Raw genomic sequence first — 27455 nt, forward strand, 5'->3', positions numbered from 1 at the left:
GAGACCATAACCTTTTATTCCCATGTGAATATCAAATTATTCCAACATCATTTACTGAGTAGTGTGTGGCTTTTATCATTAATTTCAAATTCTTCTTAAGAAAATTATGTTCTTAATTTGCACATATATATAGCTACATCGGTTTGTTTACTCCCTACCATTGTGTTGATTTATTTATTCCTATACAGTCATTATACTGTTTTGATATCTGATAGGGAAAATCCTTCCTTAATTTTTTTTTCCAAAAAATTTTAACCTTAAGCATTTATTTACTTTTGTGGAAAAACTTCTGTTATTTGTTAAGCCTTATCTTAATGCTTGTTTAGATGGCATTTCATACCTTTGATTTTGTTTTTATATGTGATTTGTTCATTCAGTAATGTGCTTTGTATTTTTTTCCTTTCATTTCAGAGTCCTGTGTATGGAAACTCACATGAGTCAGCTCAGTCTAGAAGGGCAGTAATTTCTCATAATATGGATAAAGCTCTGAAGGAAGGTAAGGATTAAATGAGAGTATATAATTACCATGTAAAGCAATTCATTACGTTCTAAGAGGAAAATAATAATCTCCAGCAAATTTATTCTTCTTGTCTGCATGTAGCATTAGGAATTTTTTCTTCATGAGTTTGTATTTGATGACTAAATACATCCATGTTTTGTTTGCATGTAAGGGATTTACACGTTTGTTGAGTAGGAGTTTCCAGATCATGTGAAACTAGTCAGCCATGTAGAGCTAGTTCCATCATATGAAGCACAGATCTGTTCTCTCTTTTCTAAAATTGGTTTTAGGAATTTTTTTTTTTCTTCTAGCTATAACCTAGAGAAGGTATGTTGGGATAAATAGACTCAGGCTCACTCATAGATAAGCCAGTTAAACCCAACTAAGTGATAGTAGTCTTTCAGAGGAATGAACGTACAATGAAGCTTGTCTTGAAGAAGGCAGAAGCGGCATGGTGGAAGGTAAAATATGGCTCTGTCTGGAAGTGGGAATAAATAAGTGTGCTTTTAAATATTAAAATTTTAAAAGATAATATATTTTGAAGATCAAATTAAGGTTTAAGAAAGATTTTAAATATCAAATTTCTAAAAACATTGAGTTTCAGTTAATTTTCAGAAAAAAGTCATGAGTTTTTCAGGTGAATACATGATGTTAGACATGAAGTTAAGAGAGCTGAATAAGTGATATGTACATATATGTGTTTTATTCATCATAGTTCACAAAAATCACAACATCAAAATCTGAAAATGAGAGTACTGTATCAGTGCAGAAACAGTTTGAAATTGTGTGGATTCACAGAATTTTAGACCTTTGGGGACATAATTAAATTTAAAAAAATACTTCTATTAGTAGTTAAAGTATGACTTATAAAACTTACTGGATTTAAAATTTGGCAGTTATTCATAATCTTTAAAGTATGACTTATAAAACTTACTGGATTTAAAATTTGGCAATTATTCATAATCTCATACTCATGATTTTAGAGTACAGGATTGGCTGGGTGTGGTGGCTCATGCCTGTAATCCTAGCATTTTGGGAGACCGAGGTGGGTGAATTGCTTGAGCCCAGGAGTCCAGCCTGGGCAACATGGTGAAACTCTGTCTCTGCAAAAAATACAAAAATTAACTGGGAGTGGTGGCACATGCCTGTAGTCCTAGCTTCTTGGGAGGCTGAAGTGGGAGGATTGCTTGAGCCTGAGAGGCAGAGATTTGCAGTGAGCCTAGATTGCACCACTGTACTCCAGCCTGGGCAACACAATGAGACCCTGTCTCAAAAAAAATGTACAGGATTTATTCTTAATTGCTTTTATTGAGGTAAAATTTACATACTTTGAAATGTACAAATCTTAATTATACAATTCAGTAATTTTCATAAATGTGCATAACTGTATAACCATCTCATTCAAAATAGAGAACATTTCCATCATTCTAGAAAATCTGCCTCATGCTCCCCTTTGATCAACACCTACCCTTCGTGGTATCACTTCATTTTGCCTCTTCTAAAACTTTATGGAAATGGAACAATACGGTGTGTATTCTTTTATGCCTGGCTTCTTTCACTCAGCATAATGTTTTTGAGATTCATCCATATTGTGTACATCAGTTTATTCTTTGTTACTTTTGGGTGGGTGGTATTCCATTACACTGATACAGCTATCACAATATGTTCACCGTTTCTCCTGTTGGACATTTGGGTTATTTCTAAGTTTTGGAAAGTTAGTCAATACAGTTGCTATCAACAAATATTTCAGTGGACATATGTTTTTATTTCTCTTGGATAAATAGGAGTAGAATTGCTGAGCCATAGGATAGTTGTATGTTTAACTTTATAATAAATTACCAAACAGTATTCCAAAATGATTGTATCTTTTTAGACTCTCACCAACAATTTATGAGAGTTCCGGTGGTTTCATATTACCACCAACATTTGCTGTTGTTTTTCTCCTCTTTTAGCCATTCTGATGGGTGTATCTTATTGTGGCCTTAAATTACCTATCCCTGCTGACTATGATATTAAACACCTTTTCATGTGTTATTGACAATTTTCACATTTTTATTTGTGATGTGTCTATGCAAGTCTTTCTTTTTTAAACTTATAATTTATTTATAGTTTTTAAAATATCTGGATTCATGTCTTTTGTTAGATATAGATATGAAAAATTTTTCTCCTAGTTTGTGAGTTGCCTCTTGTTTTCTTAAGGCTATCTTTGAGTGGATGTTTTCAAGTTTGATAAAGTCCAATTTACCAATCTTTTTTTCCTCTCTGTTCTTTAGATAGATAGGATGATGATGATTTTTTTCAAGTTCACCAATTTTTTTTTCTGTCTCATCTCCAATCTGTAGTTAAGTGCATCCAGTGAAGCTTTTATTGCACACTTCGTGCTTTTCATGTGTAGAATTTCCATTTGGTTCTTCTTTCTGGTTGTTTCTGCAATTTTTGCTTCTCTGCTGAGATTCTCTCGTCTGTCAATTATTATGACATTTTTATTTTTAATTTCTTGAACATATTTTATAGTAGCTGCTTTAAAGTTCTTTTATGCTAATTCCAACATCCGGGCTATCTTGATGTTGGTTTCTGTTAATGGCTTTTTCTCTTGACTAGATGTCACTTTTTGGGGGTTTCTTCTGATGTGCAGTTGTTTTTGATTGTATACTGGACAATGTGGATGCTGCTTTTTAGACATTCTAGATTCTGTTATCTTCCTCTGAAGAGGTTTTTAGTATGCAGTTTAATTAATGGCTGATCACCTTGAAGATACTTGGTTTTATACATTTTCTTAGGATGGATGTGTTTGGATTTTGTCCTTAATCTAAAGTGTATCCCTCAGTCCGGGGACATAGACTTAACTCCTCTGGTTCGTGGCCTTCCCACAATTGCAATGAAAAGCCCGACACCATTAGTGGAATTCTAGCTCCAGACTCTGTCTCCCTGGTGGATGGTAGTTGGAGTATCTGCTCAGCTCTTTGAGTCTTCCAGCTGTTGCTTTCCACTGGTCTCCTGTAGTCTTACCCCTATACATGTGTAGTTCACAGTTGGCAATGAATTTGAGAATCTGTACCCAGATTTCATGGCATTTATTTCTTGCCTTTATTTTCAGCAGCCCTCACAACTCTTAAATCTGTTTTCTGATATATTAAAAAAAAACACACACAAAAGACATTCTCTTCCAGTTTACTGCCTGTACCTCTAAGACTGCAGTTGCCTTTAGGGAAAAGCTGTGTGTAAACGTGGATCTTACCTAGTGCCATCCCTTTCTTTCAATAATAGATTCCCTTCTAATTGCTAAGTTTGGTTGCTCTCAGTGCTTTTAAATGCAGATGGTTCCTGATTTATGATGGTTCAGTGTATGGTTTTTTTTAGTTTTGTGGGGAGGAATGGGGGTGTTATTAGGAGGCAACTCCATCATAAGCTGAGGAACATCTGTAGTTTTTTAATATTTTTTTCCAGATTTCCAAATTATTTTCTATAGGAAGGTTAGTCTGATATAAGCTATTCTACCATCCCTGGAATTAGAACTCTGTCCTTAATATTTAAAAAATTTTAATTGTGTTAAAATAGACATAACATAAAATTTATCATATAACCATTTTAAGTATATAGTTCAATAATATTTTGTTTTGTGTGTGTGTGTGTGTGTGTGTGTGTGTGTGAGAGACAGAGTCTTGCTCTGTCGCCTAGGCTAGAGTGCAGTGGCATGATCTTGGCTCACTGCAATCTGCGCCTCCTGGGTTCAAGCAGTTCTTGTGCCTCAGCCTCCCAAGTAGCTGAGATTACAGGCACACACCACCATGCCCAGCTAATTTTTGTGTTTTTAGTAGAGACGGTGTTTCACCGTGTTGACCAGGCTGGTCTCGAACTCCTGACCTGAAGTAATGCGCTTGCCTCGGCCTCCCAAAGTGCTGGGATTATAGGCGTGAGCCCCCGCACCGGGCCTTAGTTCAGTAATGTTAAGTACATCCACATTATTGTGCAACCAATCTCTAGAACTGTTTTCATCTTGCAAAACTGAAACTCTTTACTTATTAAATGACAACCCCTTTCTCTTCCTCCAGCCCCTGGTAACCACTGTTCTACTTTTTGTCCCTATGAATTTGACTACTCAAAGTATCTTACCTAAGTGAAATCATATAGTATTTGTCTTTTTGTGTTTGGCTTATTTTACTTAATGTCCTCAGGTTTCATCCATGTTGTAGCATGTGACAGGATTTCCTTCCGTTTTCAGGCTGAATGATATTCCATTGCGTGTATGTGTGTGTGTGTGTGTGTGTGTGTATGTGCCATATTTTGTTTATCCATTCACTCATCAGTGGACACTTGGGTTGCCTTCCACCTTCTGGCTATTGTAAATGATGCTGCTATGAACATGAGTGTCTCTTTAATTTTTGAAGACTTAGAAATTTCTCTGTACTTAGACGTGACCTTTATTTTAGACCAGTTTGTTTCAGAAGTACTTGTGGGGAAAAAAAAGACAGGATAAGCCTTGAGGCTTACTTGGCAAAAACATTATCCTCAAGCTAATTTCTATTCAGTGATTTCTTCTGAAAGGAAAATGTTTTCCAAAGCCTTTGGGTAAGCGTTTCAGTTGATTATACTTTGCTTTTTTTTTTTTTTTTTTTTCACCACATTCTTAATGTTCACAATTTTTTTTTACTGTCCTTTGCTTTAAAGTGGTTTTCAGGGAAAAGCTGCTGAAGTTCAGCATTATATAATCTTAACAAAAGGAGAGCTAGTAGCTGCTATAAAGTTAGTTGTTGGGAGTAAAATTCATGCATTTGGCAGTAGTTCTTCAACAGCAACAACAACAAGAAACAAAACTAGAATCACCTTCCAAGAAAAATTTGACCAGTTAATTTTATGGAGAATTAGAATCTAGAAATGTATATTGAAAAGGCTAAGAGGTTTCATCAGCATGTAGAAAATCTTTTTAGTGGTTATAATTTGCATCTCTGGAGTGGTTTGATTTACATTTCTAAACCTGGCACCAATATATTTAATTGGAATTCAGAATGTTATTAACTAGCTATAATAGATTTAATACTAATCAAATTGAGGGTCTCTGTACATTTGCAAAACATTAAACAATATACTTGTTAAGGCTGTAGTAATTTTAGTTCAGTTATACTAAATGCTTATGAAATATTTATCTAAAAATCTCCTCCTTGGAAGCTAATTTAAACTAGAGAACATTATGGTACCATTTTATCTTTATATATCTATTTTATTGCTTTTAGAGTGTGTAATTTAAAAACATTTAAAGAGTTAAGTACCATATAAGGCGTGTGTGTGTGTGTGTGCATGTATACGTGTTCTACATGTTTCTGTGTAGATATTTTTGTCACTAAATTTTTGCTTGTGTTGTAGCTCAATATAAGTTAGGATTTAAGTCTTTACAGACTGAATTACAAAGAAGAAAGAAGTAATAGTCAAAAATGCAGAGCAAAATAATATACTCCAGCTTTCTGTGGAACAATAAGAAATGCTAAAGCTACAAATGCTGGAAGTTAAATGGCACACTTGAGGAAAGTGATCAAAGCATATGACTGCTCTGTTTTGTTAGCCAGTTTAAAATGTAAAACTATATTTTAGGGGTTCAGATCTAATATGAATGAACTCTTCTTTTTGAGAAGTCAAAAGTTACTCTTCTGTACCAGATAGCTTCAGAAGTTTCTCCAAAAGCTACATTTACCAGAAAACTGACAGAAGACAGGGAAAAAAAGACTTCTAAAAATCTTTTTGACTTACTATTAAATCTCAATAGATCTATTGCCTAATTTTCACTAGCCTACCCTAAACTATCTCTAATGTGGACCAGATAATTTAATTGTATAATTATTGAGTACATGCTGTTTGTTCAGTGGCGTGTTCAATGTTAAATTGAAAGTTCTTGAATTCAAAATATAATTCTTTTTCAAGAACTTGGGGATGCTGACCTCAGACTGTCTTATAAAAGACCCTGCCTGTCACACAGAAAACTCCGAAAAACAACAAAACCCCAGATGCTGCACACAAAAAAACCCACTGTCTGAATATCTTAGAATTAAATACTGTTACTCTCATTTTTTGCAATTAATGTTACATGTACATTTCAGACTTTTTTCTTTTTTTCTTTTTTTTTTGAGACTGAGTCTTACTCTGTTGCCCAGGCTGGAGTGCAGTGGCATGATCTCAGCTCACTGTAACCTCCGCCTCCTGGGTTCAAGCGATTCTCGTGCCTCAGCCTCCCGAGTAGCTTGGGACTACAGGCATGAGCTACCATGCCCGGCTAATTTTTGTATTTTTAGTAGAGATGGGGTTTCACCATGTTGGCCAGGCTTTTCTTGAATTCCTGAGCTCAGGTGATCCACCCGCCTTGGCCTCCCAAAGTGCTGGGATTACAGGCGTGAGCCACCATGCCCAGCCTACATATACATTTCAAAGTGAGCACATTTCAGCTAGTTTTGATTGGCTCTTAATGCTTTTCTGAATTTCAGTGGTAAATATGCCTATAAGTAATTGTTATACACAGGGTCATAACTTGAAAACAATCATGACAGCAGAAGATACTGCAAGGTCATTGTCAAAGTATAACAGAAGTTTTATGGAGAACAGAACTTTTATATAGAACTTTTAACAGCTTTGGAACAGGTCCTAGATAAGGCAAACCTTATGTGGTAGTCTTTTTTCCAAGCCCGCCGTATGGCTGTTCCAGATGTCTGGCTGTCTGGGAATTAGATGGTGGCACGGAGGAAGCAAGGCTCGCGTGGCTTCTTCCACCGTTTAGAAAGTTCAGCTCATCGAGTTCTAGTTCATGCTCTTCTCCCAGTGACATGCAATATGTATACTTTTTTTGTTGTTGTTGGATAAAAAATAGCTCTATCAATCACATAAACTAATAACCCCAAATCTTTCCAGAAGATAACTTTCCATTGCATTTTAAAACTTTACAAACCATAAAAGACCATCTAAATGAACAATAGAATTGTTGCTGTTGTTATCATTGTCATTAGACAAGTTTCTGGTTGAATGAGGACTGTCTCTTTGTTCTAAGAGACCCAGGCAGTGGACTTTTATGACCCATGGGGCCCTACCTCATGGGCGGGACATGTATCTCTGAATTGTATTTCTAAATTGCTCAGGGGAAAAGGCAAGGGTGGAAAAAATGGCCCTCTTGAAGCTCTCTTTCTTATACTGTTTACTTAGCTCATTCCTTGTTCTGAAAATTTGTGGGTAGCGATTACCTAACATCCTGTTGTCTAGACTAATGCGGGAACCTTTTAACTTGTGTCCTCATCTATAGTTTTTCTCTACTTTGTTACCCTAAATCCTGTTTTCAGGTTCACCTAACTAAAACTGAAGTTCCAGTCATGTTACTTCATTCTCTCTCATCTCCAGTGGCCTCCTTTTTACCTACTCACTTCTTTGAGAGCAGTTCTAAGACTACATGTACTTGAATGATAATAGCACCTGAATTTGTTTTGGGTGTTACCATGCCTTTAGAAGAAAGATTTTTTTGCCTGGTAGTGAGGATAAGTGTTCTTTCATTTCTCATTGTGATTAATTGTATTGTTTCTGTGTATTTCTTTTTTTTCTTTAGTTGGCGTCTTGATCTTGAATGTTTATTTCTTAATAAAAGCCATGAAATAATTTTATGGTTACGAATTTCTCTGTCTCCTTAAATTGACCCGTAGGGTATGTTTTAAAGTATTTTGTTGATATGTGTACTTGTGTAAATTAGTTTATATGGTTATATAATGTATATTTGGAATCATGGCTTTGTTTCCTTTTTTCTTTTTTTGAGACAGAGTCTCCCTCTGTCGCCCAGGCTGGAGTGCAGTGGCACAATCTCGGCTCACTGCAACCTACGCCTCCTGGGTTCAAGGATTCTCCTGCCTCAGCCTCTGGAGTACCTGGGAATACAGGCGCCTGCCACCACGCACGGCTAATTTTTGTATTTTTAGTAAAGACAGGGTTTTACCTTGTTGGCCAGTCTGGTCTGGAACTCCTGACCTCAGGTGATCTGCCTGCCTCAGCCTCCCAAAGTGCTGGGATTACAGATGTAAGCCACCACGCCCAGCCCGTACTTTTTATGTTTAAGTTGTGTATAGTTTTTTGATACTTAGCTTGAAGAGAGGTGTCGTCGCTGGGATTACAAGCATGAGCCACCGCGCCTGGCCTCACTCATTGGTTCTGTTTGTGTCTTGTACAGCAGTTTTACAAAGTACAACCTTTTACATATATTTTTTCATGTAAATGTGTTTTAAACAAACTGGATATCCAGTGGACGAGGATGCCATTTGAGGTTTTGCCTTTTACTCATCTTGTTCACCTATGTGCAGGACTATAGTGTGCTGAGTAGAGTGACTGGCAGGTAGGAGACTTGACTTTGCGACCTCTTTGAGCAAGTTACTTCACTTCTTTGAGCCTCAATTGTCTGAAGGGATGAAACTCATTACATAGGAACCATGGTCTATTTGTTTGTTGCCAATAAATGAGATTATAGGATCAACCCATTCCTGTTTTTGCAGCGTCATCTGGGTCAGAAACCATTTCCGCTGTTTTTCCTTTATGGAATAGTACGATTAGGGATGAGATGTAGCTACTTTTTGCAAAACCTAGAAAACATAACAGCCATATGTTCAAATTAATATCTGAAAATGAGCAGAAAATGACTGAGAGTTTCATATGCCTTGTTTTCTGGTTTTGCTTTTGTTTTACCTTCCTTTTGTGTCCAGTGCTTAGTGATACGGATATTGATTCCACCTTACATACTAGAAGCCCTCTATAAATTTTATTTGCTGAGTAGTAAAAGATTGAGGTAGCATCTTTTTTTCTGTCTTTGGCAATTAATTGTTCTCAGCTGGAAGGCACAGATATCTTATCCCTACAACTGAGGCTGCTGGAATCACTCTGAAAATTTATCTAAACCTTTGTATCATTGTTTGTGAACAAAAATCTTAATGCTGTTGCATGTTTTTGAGTTATGAGATTTAAAATGCTGTTTTATAAATTGCTATAAAGCTGAATTGCAAAAATACTGGAAATGTGAAAAAACATTGAATGTACTTCCATGGTTGATATTTCCACCATGAAAACGCCATCATAGAATATTAATACCAAAACTGTGCTTCCTTTGACCTGTAGGCACTTGCAAATATGTGACTCCATTGCCATTCAGTTTTCTAAGAAAAATGACTATCCCTCTCTCCACCCTCCAATCCCTCCCCACAGAAAGCTCACCTAAATTTCTTTTCTTTTTTTGAGTCAGGGTTTTGCTTGCTCACCCGGGCTGGAATGCAGTGGCGCTGTCTTGACTCACTGCAACCTCCACCTCCCAGGCTCAAATGATCCTCCCGCCTCAGCCCCAAGTAGCTGGGAATATAGGCATCCACCACCACATCCGGCTAATTTTTGTATTTTTTGTAGAGATGGGGTTTTGCCATGCTGCCCAGGGTGGTCTCAAGCTCCTGGGCTCAAGTGTTCCTCCCGCCTTGGCCTTCCAAAGTTCTGGGATTACAGGAATGAGCCACTGCGCCCAGCCAATTTATTATTCTGAAGCTTCTAAATTGGTATGTAGTGGCCAAGATGAATAAAATGAACCCCAAATTCTACGCTAAAAAATTATTTGACACTTACAGGTTAGTTGTTCGTGGGGAAATGTGAAGTAGATCTGGTTCACGTAGGATTCCCGGGGATAAAGTAGTGTGCAGACAAGCAAAGAAAAGCAGGAGGATAAATTATTTATCTGAAATGACATCTGCAATTAAGCCAAATCAAATAGTGTTTGAAAAGTGAAAAAAAAAAAACTCTGAGAAACAAGAAGTGATAAAAAATAACCTTGGTACCCTAGAGGTGGAGCAGGATTGTGTAGCTAAATGTTTTTCTCCCTTGGGGCCCTGTGGGGCGTCACCACCAAGCCCACTAATATTTTATTTTTCAAAAGATCTAGATTCTTGCAAACATCACACTGGCTTTACCTTCTTTCTAAAAAGGCTTTAGAAACTGTGCTGTCCAACACAGTAACCACTAGACAGTGGCTGTAGAGCACTCCAAATGTGGCTGGTTCAAATTGAGATTGCTGAAAGAATAAAATATATACCAGATTACAGAGCTTAGTATGAAAAAAAGCAAAGTATTTTATTTTAAAAACATGAGTTTTAAATATTGATTACATGTTGAAATAATATTTTGTATATATTTTGTTAAATAAATATATTATTGAAGTGAATTTTACCTGTTTCTTTTTACTTTTTTATTTGTATTTATCTTATTTTTTATGAGCTTTTTGTTGTGGTATCTTTTTACTTTTTTAATGTGTCTTCTAGAAAACTTAAAACTTACATATGTGGCTCTCATATTCATATTAGATAGCACTGGTCTATGACTAGGCTTTCCTAATTCCCAGGCGCAGAATTAAGAACATAGGCACTAGAAATCTTCCAAAGAAGGCGGTTGGCCACAGAGGCTGAGCCTAGGGTGATATCCAAGACTGATTTATGGGATTCTTCCTAGGTTAGTTGAGGTCTTGTTAGGAGACAGAAACCACACTGTAATTGAACAGAGAAAGTTAAATACAAAGAATTATTAATGTACAACATGGGATTAAGTACTAAGGAGTAAAGAGAACACTAAAGAATAAGGAAGAGCAGATATTGGGAGCAGCCATTCCCGCTAGGACTGAGGCAGAGCACCTTAGGACAGAATAAATTTGGCAGAAGTTTCCTTCTTTACCCTTGGATTGAGATCCAGGCCTTGGAGAAGGCACAACCTTGGCCCACTTGATGGTGAAGAAGCTTGAGCAGATACCACCGGAGAGGGAGAGCCACCCATAGATGCCAGCACAATTCTGTGGGAAGCTGCCCTGTGGATGGCATTGGAACTTGCTGTTGGGGTGAACACCATCGGGTGCCATGCCTGCTGCTAAATGTGGCAGGAACAGTCAGAGAAGAACACACAGGAACTGGGGAGAGCAGCCCCTTCCTCCTCCAGTTGCCCTCCAGCATGTGCTACTGAGAGACTTAACGTTATGCCAGTGGGCAAAGAAACTGACAGTGTTTGCAGGGCCCAGCTCCAGTATCATAAAGCAGGGCAAAAAGGCTGAACTCGGAGCAAAGAGGCAATAGATTGATATCGGGTACACTTTATAAGTGTATTGCCGCTACATAAGATGCTCTGATTTTTTAGTACATTTAGGTAGTTTGGCACCAAGAGAGAATATTTTAAAATAGGGCTCTGTAGGAAAATTTAGGACGTGGTCACCATACCTAAACATTCTAGTTAGATGAGAATCTTTCATTTTAAAAGACTTAGGAATTCTCATGAGTTCTGTTTTCTCCTCTCTTTAAACAGTGAATATTAAATAGTAGGTGGCCAGTGTGCAGTAGAAATGCAGTCTTGGTGTTTGCTTCTTTCATTTGTTTCACTCATTGCTTTGTTTATTCCTGGTAGTGTTCGACTACAGTTATAGAGATTACATTCTGTCCTGGTATGGAAACCTCAGCAGAGACGAGGGACAACTTTACCATCTGCTCTTGGAAGACTTCTGGGAAATTGCCAGACAGCTGCACCACAGACTGAGTCACGTGGATGTGGTTAGAGTTGTCTGCAATGATGTTGTGAGGACTTTACTCACTCATTTCTGTGACCTGAAAGCTGCTAATGCCAGGTAACTGTTACAAGCAACTTACCCCCTTTTTTGCATTAATTTTTTTTTAATTGAGTAAAAGGTCAAAGTCAAGATAAAACTCTAGAATATTCTGCCTATTGCTGGCACTTGCTTGAAAATGTAGATTTATTAAGGGGGAATAATTATGTTCTGGTAGAGGATTTTTTTTTTTTTTACTTTCTGCTAGAAAACCACTTTATAAATACAATTAATTCTATAAATAAACAGTGAAATGAATTTTACTGAGCCAGCACTGTGATGATCTTATAGTATTATGAGTACTAGAAATAAAAACTTTAAATGTAGTGTTTTCTAATATGAACAGTGTGAATGAGTTTACAGTATGTAGACACATTTAAATATGGTTCATGTTTCTTTTTGTGAGTCCTATGTTGAGCTCTGTTGCATCACAATATCCTGAAAACTGATTTTCAAAGGTACTCAATATTGGAGCTTCTGGGCTTTAACTAGAGAAATTTCATTATGAAAGTAGCTAATATTTAGGCTTGTTAGCCCTTTGTATTGTTACATACGTAACAGTTGTACATATTGGAGCTTGTGGGCTTTGACTAGAGAAATTATCATTATGAAAGTAGCTAATATTTAGGCATGTTAGCCCTTTGTATTGTTATGTTCATAACAATTTACATAAAAAGCTGTCTAACTGAAATGAGTAGCCTTCTGCCTGTGTGGATATGGACACGGTTGGAACAGGAATGGGAACAGTTAATGTGGCCTATTCTCACTTTCAGGGAAGAGATAAAGTATTTAGATGATGTCACCCTTCTGCCCTGTGATGCTGTTCGTGTAGGGGAACTTGCTGCTGAATGCTGCTGTGCAGCAGGTCTCCATTCCCAGCTGTATTGCGCCTTCCTGTGACTCTTCTTCCCTCCCTCAGGTTCATGAGGCCGAAATCCACAGAGCCGTGACATGCCCACTGTTTTCCAGCTTGCTGCCCCAGTGTTTTGCGAACTGTTTTTAAAACTATGACCCACTGTGAGAAATTCACTTGATATTATGACCCAGTTTCATAAAACAATACTTTTGTTACCTCTGATAACTTTGACACTTTTTTTAACGTTTTTTAAAAGATAATGTTTAAGACCAACTCAATTTTATTTTCTTACTTAAAAGTCACAAACCGTGGTTTGAAAAACATTACTATAAAGCAGTGGTTCTCAGACTTTTTGTTCCCAGGATTTCTCTACATTCTTAAAAGTTTCTGAGAATTTCAAAGAGCTCATTTCTGTGGGTTCTAACTAGTGGCGAGCTGGAGCTGGCTTGTACTGGCATGCAGGAGTGAGCTGTGCAAAGGTCTTCCCAACTGTTAGTTCAGTTATACCAGATTGGTAGCTTGAAATGGGCTGTGGTGAGAGTATTTACACCATGGAGTCGGCAAATGATCGAAATCGGAGCATTTTTTTCCTCAGGAGAGCCAACATTTGCCAGTTCACTACTCATCGTATCTATTGGTATTTACCATATTTGATATTTAAAAACGAAGAATTTTTAGAAGTACAGGAGTACACAGGACACTTTTCCTTAGCTACGGGAGTGATGATGCCATTTCACATCATGTAGCTTGAGGAAACTACTATGCTTGGAAGAATGAGACAAATGACTTGTTTATATTACTATAGTTTTAACATCCCAGATCCCCTACAAGGATCTTGGGGACACCCAGGAGTCTCTGGACCACCCTTTGAAAACTGCTGCTTATAGAGAAAGTAACTTCCAGTAAGCAGGGAGGGGTGTGAATTAATAAGGAAAGTGAGAGAAATAGGGCTCTTGAGACTCCTAGAGTCTCAAAAACATCAGCCTCTCCTTTTGAAGTGTTCACCAACCTCTGCAAGCACCTGCTGATTTGCTGTGCTATCCATTATTTCAAGTGTTCCATAGTTCCACTTGATAAATACTATGAAAGACTTGTTTGAATTCAGGGAAAGCTCATTTGAAAGTATTTAAATGATGGTCCAGTAGAGGACAGTATTCTGTCTGTCTGTCTCTCTCTCTCTCTTTCTGTGTATATATATATATGTATATGTATATATATATGTGTATATATATGTATATGTATATATATGTGTATATATATATATAATTTTTTATTTTTATTTTTATTTTTTCAGACAGCCTCACTCTTTGCCCAGGCTGGAGTGCAGTGGTGTGATCTCGGCTCACTGCAACCTCCACTTCTCTGGTTCAAGAATTCTTGTGCCTTAGCCCCCTGAGTAGCTGGGATTATAGGCATGTGCCACCATACCCAGCTACGTTTTGTATTTTTAGTAGAGATGGGGTTTCACCATGTTGGCCAGGCTGGTCTCGAACTCCTGACCTCAAGTGATCCACCTGTCTCAGCCTGCCAAGGTGCTGGGATTACAGTGAGCCACTGTGCCTGGCTTGAGGACAGTATTTTAAATCAATATTTATTCCAGTTAGAAAACTGATGGGTTTAGATTTGGGAGAAGAGCAAGTGGTTAAATTCAGTGGTTTTATGATTATCTAATTTCAACATGATAATATATTTTTCATCCAGACATTTACTAGCTTTTGAAATTACTGCTTTTGTGGATAATATAAAGATATGGATAAAGCATCAGAATAAGAGAAACAGAAAGTGATTTAATATTAGAAGGTCCTTCTCTTTGGGCTTCTAATTTTCTTATGCCAAGGGTAGATTTATTTTACTGGCATCTGGGCTATGCCTAGAAGCTGTAGTTGATGATAAAAAATAAAGAGCAAAATAAAGAAAAAAAATTCTGCCACATTTCTCCTGGATTATGGATATTTGAAAAAGTACCAGTAGGTCACTGGCATTTTTCATATAGATGATTGTGTCCTGGAGAACTAATATTGTCTAATATTGTCTGTGTAGCATCTTATACAAACCATACAATGAGACCGGCAGACAGTGAGTCCAGGTTTAATGGCAAATATCTGTATCTGCCTGCCCCAGGTAAACAGTGCTCTTGTCCTAGAAATCTCCAGTAGTGTGCAGATCTCTATTGGCTCCAGAATGACTTTGGTAGCCTGGGTAGCACCCAATTGAATTGGCCACTATCAGACAAAGAATAATAAATTACCTTAATAAAACAACACGTCCTTTAGTTGACTGTTGGGCAATTGTTTGTGGAGGCAGCTTTCCGGTCAGCCTGTGTTTATTTCTACGCCATCATTCTATTGCTGCTTTAAGCCAATCTAGATCACGTTTAATTTTTGCCTCTGCTTCCTCTTCCTTTGTCTCATCTGTCTTGCTCCAGCATGTTCTGGGAAAATCTAAAAATGATTGCTTTTATACTGTTATTTCAATAGCATCTTTAATTTCATAGTTTTCTTTGCTGGTCAAGTACTGGCATGCAGTTTGAGGGAAAAAAAGAATGTTTTTATTCGTGTGTTTTCCTTCTTTATCTCTGAAATGTTCTTTTTCATCTTTGTAATTTCGGATTGTGGTGTAATGTAAAGAGTTGGGACTTGAGATTGAAACAGAACAGGACTTGAGAGACTTATTTCTACCTTTTATTACCTCTGTGACTTTGACAGTTCACATAATCATTCAGATCTTAATTTTCTCATCTATAGAATACATGTCATGATGTCTACTTTTTGGTGTAAGTGGGAGGATTAAGTCATTGTACATTTGAAACTTTTTTTTATAAAAGATTAATGTCCTTTTGCTCACTCAAGGAATGAGAACCCAGAGGTAAGTAGTAGGAATTACAGCAAACAAATGATTGATCCACACGGAACACAGTAAGGATGCTGCAAAGACTGATGCTACAACCCACCAGAAGGCTAGTAGACGTCTCCTGCCACAGAAGCAGCCCCATCCCTCATGATGCTTTCTTGGCTTTAAAGCAATCCTTGATGTCCACCTTCTAGAGCACATCATAGGAATATCCTGCTCGGAGTTAGCGGAAGGATTCCAGGGAGAGATCTGCCATTCCTTTTTCCATAGATCAAGCTGCTTTGGCCAGCCCTCTGGCCTTTGGTTCAGTCAGAAGTATTTTCCCTAATTTAGCTGTAGGAGGGAGAGGAACTTGTGGCAGTCTGAGTACCAGGCTCCTTTATTATCTGCCTTCCACTGTTACGGAGAAGGGACTGTGTACCGTTTGAGAGAGATTTTGATATTATTTAAATAAGGTTCTCTTGTAAAAGTGTTTTTTTTTCCAACTTCCTCCAGTGCTTGTTAGCTAAATATATATTTAAAAAAAGAATTACCTTTAAAAGTGCTTGACATGATAAAGGAGTAGCATCTTAATCTTACTATATTGACGTATCAACCTAGCTGGCAGCAAAGCTAGAGTTTAAAATAATTGAAGATGCCATTTTTAAAAAGTCAACATATCAGCATATGCATAAAGGCTTATTCTAAAAATTTATTTTCATGTTGTTGGCTTTACACGTTAGGATAGAATTCCTTCAGGTTGTACAAGACAGAGGAAACCTTTCTTTTCTAGCGTTATACATTCTAGAAACTGGTCTTCAGTCTCCAGTGCAAATAAATTTCAGTTAACACCTGAGAGGTGTGGGTCATAAAGGTACTAATATGCACTAGTTTTCATTTCCTGTGCAGTACCTCGTATGTTTCTCTCCCTCTGTTTCATGTTTTTTCTCAGTGTTAACTACTAGTTACTGTAAAAATCTCTTATTTATACTTTGCCTCCTTATCTAGAATATATTAGAAAAAGCAGCATCCCAGGCTTTCTTGAATCACTATCAAGATACTATGGGAAGGGAAGTATAGAAAGTTCTGTTTTCCAGTCCTCTTCACTCAGATCCTCCAAATTAATGTTCCTGGGATGGAGTCAGTGCTGACAACCAAGGTTGTCAAGACTGGTTGAAAAATACTTTGGAACCTCACAGAAGGCAATTTCCCATCAAATTAGATAACATCGAGTTTATAGACCCTCTAGCTCACTAGAAATACCTGTAGACTTTTTATCCTATTATCTCCCAGTCAGAAAGCAGGCTGGCAACCCTGGTTTATGCTTTGTTAGGTTTTTTGAAAAATGAAGCTGCAGGTCATATTTAAGAAAACATCTAGAAGACTTAAAAATTACCTAAATACTCGTACCTTTTTAGATTGTTGCCATGATTTTGGAGTTATATAGACCCTTTGATGCTACTGAAGTTTGTTGTTATGATTTCATTTGAAATCCAAAAAAGGCCACGCGTTTGCATTTATTCTAGCAAAAGTTTTCCCTATCAGTTGATGGTTGAGGAAATTTGATTATTTAGGAGAAGGCAGAGTTACTATAACCAATGTGTTTCCCATTTGAAATATTTTTTACCTAATAGTACATAATTATATTGTTTCTAGAAAGTTCTTTCCTTCTTTTTCACTCTCTTTATTTAGACATGAAGAACAGCCAAGACCTTTTGTGTTGCACACATGCTTGAGGAACTCAGATGATGAAGTAAGATTTCTACAAACGTGTTCTCGGGTTCTGGTGTTTTGTCTCCTCCCCTCAAAGGACGTGCAATCTGTCAGCTTACGTATAATGCTTGCAGAAATTCTCACAACAAAAGGTAGACTTATACAGTTGATTTTACCAATTCAATAAGTGTGCAAACTAATGTGCTACATGCAGACCTTGTTTACTGTTGAACATACGGGATTTGAAGTATTTTCAAAATCTTGTTTATATGTCTCTCAAACTATTTGGTCATACAGGATAAACTTAAATTTTTAATATGACATATCGCCAAATGCACAGTCCATTAGGTTGCATGTTTTGACATAGAAAACCAGTTTTTATGCTCTCCACAGGGAAGCATTCATTTGGGATAGCTTTTGAGTTATCTAGGCCAATAATACATACATTAATGAAAGTGTGTGTGTGTGTGTGTGTATAATATCTATATAATATCCATAGTATGTATGTTTATATATTACGTGTGTGTGTGTGTGTATTCAAATTCTTTTTTTTTTTTTTAAATAGAGATGGGGGTCTTACTATGTTGCCAAGGCAAGTCTTGAACTCCTGGGTTCAAGTGGTCCTCCCACTTAGGCCTCCCACTGAGATTACAGGTATGAGCAACCATGCCTGACCACAGTCAAATTCTGATTAGCATATTTACTTAAAATATCTTTGCTATATGATTTATTGATAATGCCTATACAGTAATGCATTGCTTAACAACAGGGATGTGTCTGAAGAAATGTGTCATTAGACAATGTCATTGTGCAAATATCATAGCGTGTACTTACACACCTCCATGGGATAGCCCACTACACATGTAGGCAATATGATGTAGCCTATTGCTTCTAGACTATAAACCTTACACCATATTACTCTACTGAATACTGTAGGCAATAGTAACACAATGGTATTTGTGTATCTAAATATAGAAGAGGTACAGTAAAAATATGGTATAAAAGTTAAACAACAGTACACCTATATAGGACACCTACCCTGAATGGAGCTTGCAGGACTAGACGTTGCTCTGAGTGAGTCTGAGTGAGTGGGGAGTGACTGTGAAGGCCTAGGACATGACTGTGCACCACTGCAGACTTCATAAACAGTGTACGCTTAGGCTACACTACATTTATTTAAAATTTTATTTTCTTCAATAAATTAACCTTAGCTTACTATAACTTTTTTTACTTTATGAACTTTTAATTTTTTTAACTTTTTGACTCTTGTAATAACATTTATCATCATTATCAAGTATTATGCACGGTACGTAATTGTATTGCTGTATTTTTATACTATTGGCAGTGCAGTAGGTTTGCTTACACTAGCTTGACGTCATTAAACGGTAGAAAATTTTCAGCTTCATTATAATCTTACGGGGGCCACTGTCATATAGCTCCGTCTGTTGTTGACCAAAATGTCATTATGTGGCGCATGACTGTACATAATTTTGTGAACTTGGAATACATAAAAAGGAACTGTACCACAATATAATGTGATTACTAGAAAAAAGTTAACTATATCCAGGGAAATGCTTCATCAGGATAAGAGAAACTTTCCCTATCTCAGTCTCAGACAAATAGCATTGCATTTGAGATGCAGTGATTATCTCATTTACTATCTCAGGATAAGCCAGCTGTGCCCATCAGCTATTATAACCAACTACAGAGAAAAGAGGAAGTTTCTAATCTAAAGTTACGAGGATGGTTTTGTAATAGTGTCATTGACTTTTTAACTTCCTCTCTGAGGTCTGTTTTAACCAGTTGGGGAGAATGTTGACTTTCATCCTTTGGCAGACTAAGCTTGTCAAAACGTATTGAGCCTTATAAAATAAATAAAAGAAAAAAATCAGTGTTTTTCTGGTTGTTGTAATTTTGTGGTTTTTTGTTTTTTGAGATGGAGTCTCACTCTGTAGCCAAGGCTGGAGTGCAGTTGGTGCGATCTCGGCTCACTGCAACCTCTGTCTCCTGGGTTCAAGCGATTCTCCTGTCTCAGCCTCCCGAGTAGCTAGGATTACAGGCATGTGCCACCATGCATGGCTAATTTTTGTATTTTTAGTAGAGATTGGGGTTTCACCGTGTTAGCCAGGCTGGTCTCGAACTCCTGACCTCAAGTGATCCACCTGTCTCAGCCTCCCAAAGTGCTGGGATTACAGGTGTGAGCCACCACACCCGGCCTTAATTTTGATACTTTTGTTAGCAACTTGAGTTCCAAATGACTTCCCTTCATTATTCTTTTACATTTCACTTATTTATTAAAATGACAACTTGATTATAGCCATAGATGATAACATATTTGGAGGGATAGGCAGCTGTATATGTGCGTGTGTGTACATTTTTGAATTGTTTATTGTATTATATAGATATTCCCCTGTTTGACTACTTGAAAAATGTTTTCCAAATGTAGTCTCAATTATGTGATATATAAACAGTTCCCTTGAAGAAGAATACCTTTCTCAGTGGCGATTTCTTCTTCTTCCTGTAGTCTTGAAGCCGGTAGTGGAGTTACTGAGTAATCCAGATTACATTAACCAAATGCTGCTTGCCCAGCTGGCGTACAGAGAGCAAATGAATGAGCATCACAAGAGAGCCTACACCTATGCCCCCTCTTACGAGGACTTCATCAAGCTCATTAACAGCAACTCTGATGTGGAGTTCTTGAAGCAACTAAGGTATTTGGTCTTCAATTATAGCACAGCAACAGCTACTGATTATCATCCCCTGCCTAGTTAGGTTTAAAAAAAAAAAAGTAGTTGTCAGGGAAGCAGAAATAAAACAAATCTATAAATCTTACTATTTAGTGACAGCTAAATTTATCCAGCATCTCCTTAGCAGTGTAATTAGAATGAATTTTTTCAAAGTATTAGGTTTTTCAAATACAGTTGACTCTTGAACAATTTGGGGCACCCACACTCACCACCGCCCCCACCCCCAGTCAAAAATCACGTATAACATTTGACTTGGGCCGAGCACAGTGGCTCACACCTGTAATCCCAGCACTTTGGGAGGCCGAGGTGGGCGGATCACTTGAGGTCAGGAGTTCAAGACCAGCCTGGCCAACATGGTGAAACCCCGTCTCTACTAAAAATACAAAAATCAGCTGGGTGTGGTGGCACATGCCTGTAGTCCCAGCTACTCAGGAGGTTGAAGCAGGAGAATCGCTTGAACCCGGGAGGTGGAAGTTGCAGTGAGCTGAGATCACACCACTGCACTCCAGTCTGGGTGACAGAGTGAGACTCCGTCAAAAAAAAAAAAAAATTGACTCTCCAAATACTTAACTACTAAATACCTTACTGTTGACCAAAACCATACCAATAACATAAACAGTTGATTGGCACATATCTTGTGTGTTATATGTATTATATACTGTATTCTTACAATAAAGTAAGCTGGAGAAAAGAAAATATTATGAAAATCAGAAAGAGAAAATATATTTATTATGCAGTAAGTGGAAGTAGATCATCATAAAGGTCTTCATCCTCATCTCTTCACATGGAAGTATGCTGAGGAGGAAGAGAATAAGGAGGGGTTTGTCTTGCTGTCTCGGGTAGCAGAGGCAGAACAAAATCCTGTATAAGTGGACTCATGCAGTTCAAACCTATGTTTTTCAAGAGTCAGCTGTAATGAGGCTATAATAGATTGAAAGCTCTTCAGATGTCAGGAGTACCTGCTTAGCTGCTCAGATGACTACCTTAGAAAAGCATTGGAAGGACATCAGAAGGAGACGATGTGTTTTTAAATTACAGAGTAGAACATTGTGTTGGTTTTTGTTTGTCTTGGACAGTACAGAGGCTTGGGTTTGGAAATAAGAGGTTCTAGATTAATTATTTTGAGAAAACACATTTGAAAATACCATAGGAGTATCTTTTATAGGGGAGCACAGTGTCCCTTGTTATACCCGAGATATTTTAGGGGGTGAGTGTGTATTTTTGTGTATTTTTAATAGTATATACACATTTAGTATGATTATATAGTATTATCTAGTTTGTAAATTTTCTAGGCTTCTGTTTCTCTACCCTTCTTTTTAATGTTCCCAAATGATAATACATGGGAAAGAAAGAAAACTCTTATATGTTCATTTTGCTTTTCATTAATAATTTTGATAAATCCCTGATGGAAAAGTAAAATATTGGTTGAAATTGGGTGTTTGAATTAGTTGAGGTTTTTAAACTTGTGACATTTGCTTTTGAACTAGGGTTAGTATTAAGATGACTCATGCTGTTTAATTTTCTAATTCAAATAAAAAACCATCTAAGGAGGCATAGACGTAGATGGCACTGTGTTCTTATACATGGTGTCATATGTTAATCTAGGTGTCACAAATACATAATGATGGCTTCAGTTTACAAATACATACCTCAAATACATAATGACGGGTTCAATTTACAAATATATACTCAAATATATAATGATGAGTTCAATGTAAATGGATTTGTTTACAAGTAATTTAATTTTGGGTATAATATATATCTGATATAATATCTGGAGATTTTATGTTTCTCTTGCCATGCATAATTTTGAATAGACGACATGATATTCTTTATAGATTTGTTTTTATTTCTGTCTGAGTCTAGACATTTCTTTTTCGTAAGTGTGACGCTTGAGCTAGAACCCAAGAGCCAGTATTCCAGGTTTGTTAGGTGAGGCTTACAGGTTACATCCACTCAAGTCATCCTTATCATAGTGTCCTTCGATTCCTTTTAAAGCGTCATTCTATAAAAGTGAAAGAGCTCAGTGGTAGAACACCCTTGTTGCCTCTCCTCTCCCTAAAACTGTACGTACACACACACACACACACACACACACACACACACACAAACCCCAAACTCTAGTTGTAGGGATGCTATTCAAACCTATACTCGAATACTCATCTACCTGGTGCTTTCGTGCCTTCTGTTCCTGGATTTGCTGTGCATGGTGTGACAAGGTGACATGATGACTATGCCCCACAACATTATAAATTCTTCCTAAGACATTGTTTATGAACAGATAACTCATGTTGATAATTTGTGGCTTCATTGAATTCCTGAGCATTTTTCTTTGACCAGATAGTCTTTCCACAGTAAAGGCAGGTGTGGACTATTTGGTAACCCCAAGCGAGTTTAAGATAACAATCCAGAGTCAGTAGTAGCAGATTAAGAGAATCAGTATTCCTTGTTCTTACAGACTTGTGGATGAGTGTTCTATTTTGTGTGCCAAACTGAAGATTCCAGCACTGCACATAGGGACGTATTTAATAGTTAATGGAGGAAACAGAAAGGCATCAGAGTTGTTTTTTTGTTTTTTTTTTTTTAAGAGACAAGGTGCTGTGGTGTTGCCCACGCTGGAAACAAACTCTTAGGCTCAAACAGTCCTCCTCCCTCAGCCTTCCAAGTAGCTGGGACTATAGGCGATCTGATTTTTTAAAAATCAGAACTAGTTATTTTGAATGATCTACCACTGGTTCTCTAGCACCATCTGTTATTTTGTATCTTAACATAGTTCCTGTATTGTAAGATGAATGAATCTTGATAAGAATTAATGGTTTATCTTCTTCAAAATGTACCAGCCAAAGATTCAGAACTATTTAAATACTATACACAGTTCATCATCTGGTGGATAAAGAAGTAGCTCAAAAAAAAAAAAAAAAATCCTAGCACTTTGGGAGGCTGAGGAGGGCAGATTGCTTGAGCCTGGCAGTTCAAGACCAGCCCGGGGAACATGGCGAAACCCCGTCTCTACAATAAAAAACAATAAAACTATGGTGTACACTGCCCCAGGATGATTGAACAGCTTACTTTCATTGCAGTAGGCACATCATGGATTGCCTTAACTTGACTGACCAAAGATTACACCGAAGTTCTGATTTTATGCTTTTCCTTTCCCTTCTATTATGTGATGAAACAAAAATAGTGTGAGCCCTTAATCTTTCTCAAAGATCACTTCCTCTTGACGTCATAAATAGGGCAAGATTAAAGGGATAGCACCTGGGTGCCCTGGGAAGCAGGCCCTTTGGTCTTGAGCACCGAGGGACTTAAGAGGCAGTAGAAGTGCTAAACTGAAGAATGCCTTTTGAAAAACGAGATATAATTCACGTACCATAGAATTCACCACCTTTAAGTGTACAATTCAGTGGTTTTAGTGTATTCAAAGACTCTGCGACTGTCACTACTATGTAATTTCAGAATATTTTCATCACCCTAAAAAGAAACCCTGTGCCCACTAGCAGTCACTCCCCATTCCTTCCCTCCCTCCAGCCCTTGGCAACCACCAGTCTGCTTTCTGTCTCTCTGGATTTGCCTAGTCTGCACATTTCATATAAATGGAATCATGTAGTATGTGGCCTTTTGTGTCTGGTTGCTTTCACTCATTATGTTTTCAAGGTTCATTAGCATTGTATAATGTATCAGTGCTCCATTCCTTTTTTTGGCTGAATAATATTCCATGGTATGAATATAGCACATTTTATTTATCCTTTCACCAGTCCATGGGCAAGTTGGATTGTCCGCCATTTAAAGGATGCCTTTTGAGTGACCGTTGAGCATCTTCAGTGACATTGTCAGTGACTGTTGACAAGTGAGAGTAAAATAAAATGTTGCAGTTCCTAACCTCTTCCTAGTATGGCCTCCTGCCACGGCGTACCCACCGCCGCCAAGGAGTGATGGCACATAGGCACCAGGAAGGTGCATTCCTTTTGTGCACTATTCCCGTTCTGTATGTTGTATATTCCTCTGTCTTCCTTCTTACTGCTAGGCTTTGTGTTTCCAGCAGAGTTTGCAGAGTCAGTGGAACGGGCACTTGGAGGTATTTGGATTAGATAATGGAGCTTGACAGGTGACTAGTCTATTAGAGGCAAAAGGGATACATTCTCAGATTTAATTAGGTTGGATCCTTTTATAAGCAATCTCAGCTCACTGCAACCTCTGCCTCCGGGTTTAAGCGATCCTCCCACCTCAGCCTCCCAAGTAACTGGGACTACAGGCACACGCCACCACGCCTGACTAATTTTTGCCATGTTGGCCAGGCTGGTCTTGAACTCCTGGCCTCAAGTGATCCACTCGCCTCGGTCTCCCAAAGTGCTGGAATTACAGGTGTGAGCCACCGTGCCCGGCCTGGAGCTGTTTTCTTAATTCATAGACTGAGCTATTCTGTTGTTTTTCTGGTACAATTATAGTACTCTGCTATCTGACTTTATTGGTGTTTTACGTTACTATCTTCAAATTGCTCTCAGTACAATTTTGGGATAGGCTGCCTAAGGCAGGTAATGTGTTTTATTTAGACTAAGCAGTTGATGTACCTATCCACTTTTATTTTTTACATATTTGAGAGATGCGTATTTTCTAAAGGAAATAAAGTCATTCAACTCTGTTAGGGCGGAATGCGCTAAAAACAAACACAAAAAACCTTGAAGGTGATATTTGTAGTTCTGGAATAGTTTGGTTATTTTCTGAATCAGCATGAAGTGCTTTCACAGTAGAACTAGAAATGCATCCTTCCAATATACTAAATTAATGGTTTTAACCTAGGCTGTGTGTCAGAACCACTGAGACCTTTTAAAAAAGTAAGTTGTATATCCCACTAGCTTTTGTAGCTTTTCCTTCTTCTTTTCTGGATGCAGGATGTTGGAGTGAAGATGTGGTGGCTATACTTGTGTGATATTTTGAATTTTCCATGGTTTTCTGGTAGGAGCAGTGACTGACTGCTAATAGCACAAGAGCCAAAAATGTGAATGCCACCTTGGTTCAGGATATTAAAGGGCACCTGGATAGGTTTCCCACGGTTGGTGTACGTGGTGAGGGATGCCACAATCAAGGAAGGCAAACCAGAGCTTAGAATGAAGGTGCATCCATTAGTGAAACTCACAATTGCCATTAAACTAGAGAAAACACTGAGTGTTCCCTTATTTTGAAGATAAAGTGGGGTCAAAGCAAACATTACAGTAGAAATGAAAGGTCCGTCCTTTCAGAACCTCTTATAAAGGCGCGGGCGGCTTGTGGGCCAGGAAAGCATCCATTGCTGCCTGCATTGTGTAATCCTGCAGTGCATTTGTAAACTGTGTGCTAATGAAAATGGTTTGCTCTTCCACAAGTAGGTGCCTCGGCTTCACCCCTAGGAATTTTTATGTAATTGGTCTGGAGGGGAATCCGGGCATCAGGATTTTTAAAAAGCTCCCCTGGTGATCGTAACATGCAACTAATATTGAGATTCTCTTGTAAATGCAATATTCTTCCACCCGCTTCCCATCCGAGGTCTTGACTAGACATCTTGTTGTATAATTCATTGCACTCTAATTATTTGAAAACTGGTTGTACTGTTTGAGATATATGGAAAGTCTGTTGAGGAGAATATTGACTGATCAGGATACCTCATTCTTTTACCACGTTTCTTGCAATGAACAAAGGGTGTTTTCTCACTGATCTTCCTGAGAGACATTTTTAACCTAAGGTTTCTCAATCTTGGTAAAATTGACACTTGGGGCTAGATAATTCTTTATTGTGGGAGCTTGTTCTGTTTATTGTAGAATTTTTAGCAGTGTGCCTTGCCCCTACCCACTGAATGCCAGCGATATTCTGCTGTACCCCTACAGTTGCGACAAACAAAAATGCTTCCGGATATTGCCAAGTGTCTTAGGGGGAAAAGCTGCACCTGGTTGAGAGCCACTGGCTTAAACCCATGAATAGATTGGAGGTACTTAAAGTAGTTAGGATCCAGTTCAGCTGAAGGTTACCAAAAACCTCCCAAATAATGATGGCATCCAAAGTATAGCAGTTTTTTCCCCAGATTGATTGAGATGCACGACCAATAAAAATTCTTTATATTTAAGGTGTACAGCCTCATTTATTTATTTGGAGACAGGGTCTCGCTCTGTCACCCAGGCTGGAGTGCAGTGGCGCAATCACAGCTCACTGCAGCCTTGACCTTCTGGGCTCGAGGGATCCCCCCTCCTGCCTCAGCTTCCCAAAGTGCTGGGATTACAGGGGTCAGCCACCGTGCCTGGCTGATATTTGATGTATGTACACATTGTGGAGTGATTACCACAATCAAGCTAATTAACATATCAATTACCTCACATAGTTACCATTTTTTATGTGTGGTGAGAACACCTAGGATCAACTGTTAGCAAATTTTGAGTATATCATACCCAGTATTACCAGCTATAGTCACCATGCTGTGTGTTAGCTCTCCAGAAGTTACTCACCTTTGTACACGTCAACCAGTGTCTTCCAATCTCCCTCCCACCTTCAGCCCCTGGTAACCACCATTCTACTCTCTGCTTTTAGGAGTTGGACTGTTTTAGATTCCACATGTACGTGAGATGATGCAGTGTTTGGCTTATTTTATTTAGCGCAGTGTCCTCCAGGTTCATCCACATTGTTGCCAGTGGCAGGATTTCCATCTTTGTTAAGGCTGAATAGTAAAGCAGGCAGTCCAGGACTTGTGGTGGGGGGGCTCCATCCTTCTCAAGGACCCAGACTCCTTCCAGCTCACTGCTCTGCCATCTTGAGAGTATAGTCCAGAGTCTTCATGGTCCAGGGTGGATTCTAGAATTTCACCCATCATATCCTAATTCCAGCAAGCAGGTTGAAAGCAAGGAAAAACGATGACAAAGGTTATACACGGGCTTTTTTTTTGTTTTTTTTTTTGAGATGGAGTCTCGCTCTGTCACCCAGGCTGGAATGCAGTGGCGCACTCTCAGCTCACTGCAACCTCCACCTCCCGGGTTCAAACGATTCTTCTGCCTCAGCCTCCTGAGTAGCTGGGACTACAGGTGTGCCCCACCACGCCCGGCTAATTTTTGTATTTTTAGTAGAGACAGGATTTCACCATATTGGCCAGGCTGGTCTCGAACTCCTGACCTCGTGATCCGCCCGCTTCTGCCTCCCAAAGTGCTGGGATTACAGGCGTGAGCCACCGTGCCT

At 38.2% G+C, this 27455-nt stretch overlaps 1 protein-coding gene across 6 annotated transcripts in view; it reads left to right on the forward strand.

The window, feature by feature from the left end:
* SNX25 (sorting nexin 25) overlaps window positions 1-27455 on the forward strand; it is a 152500-nt gene that overhangs the window by 34167 nt on the left and 90878 nt on the right. For all 6 annotated transcript variants that reach the window (XM_054484160.2, XM_054484162.2, XM_054484166.2 and 3 more), the window contains exons 2-5: window positions 412-496; window positions 11924-12140; window positions 17497-17669; window positions 20042-20228. In XM_054484160.2, the coding sequence (XP_054340135.1) occupies window positions 412-496; window positions 11924-12140; window positions 17497-17669; window positions 20042-20228 (662 nt within the window). The remainder of the gene's footprint in view (window positions 1-411; window positions 497-11923; window positions 12141-17496; window positions 17670-20041; window positions 20229-27455) is intronic.

Source organism: Pongo pygmaeus, chromosome 3 (assembly GCF_028885625.2).
Source record: "Pongo pygmaeus isolate AG05252 chromosome 3, NHGRI_mPonPyg2-v2.0_pri, whole genome shotgun sequence".
Taxonomy (NCBI): domain Eukaryota; kingdom Metazoa; phylum Chordata; class Mammalia; order Primates; family Hominidae; genus Pongo; species Pongo pygmaeus.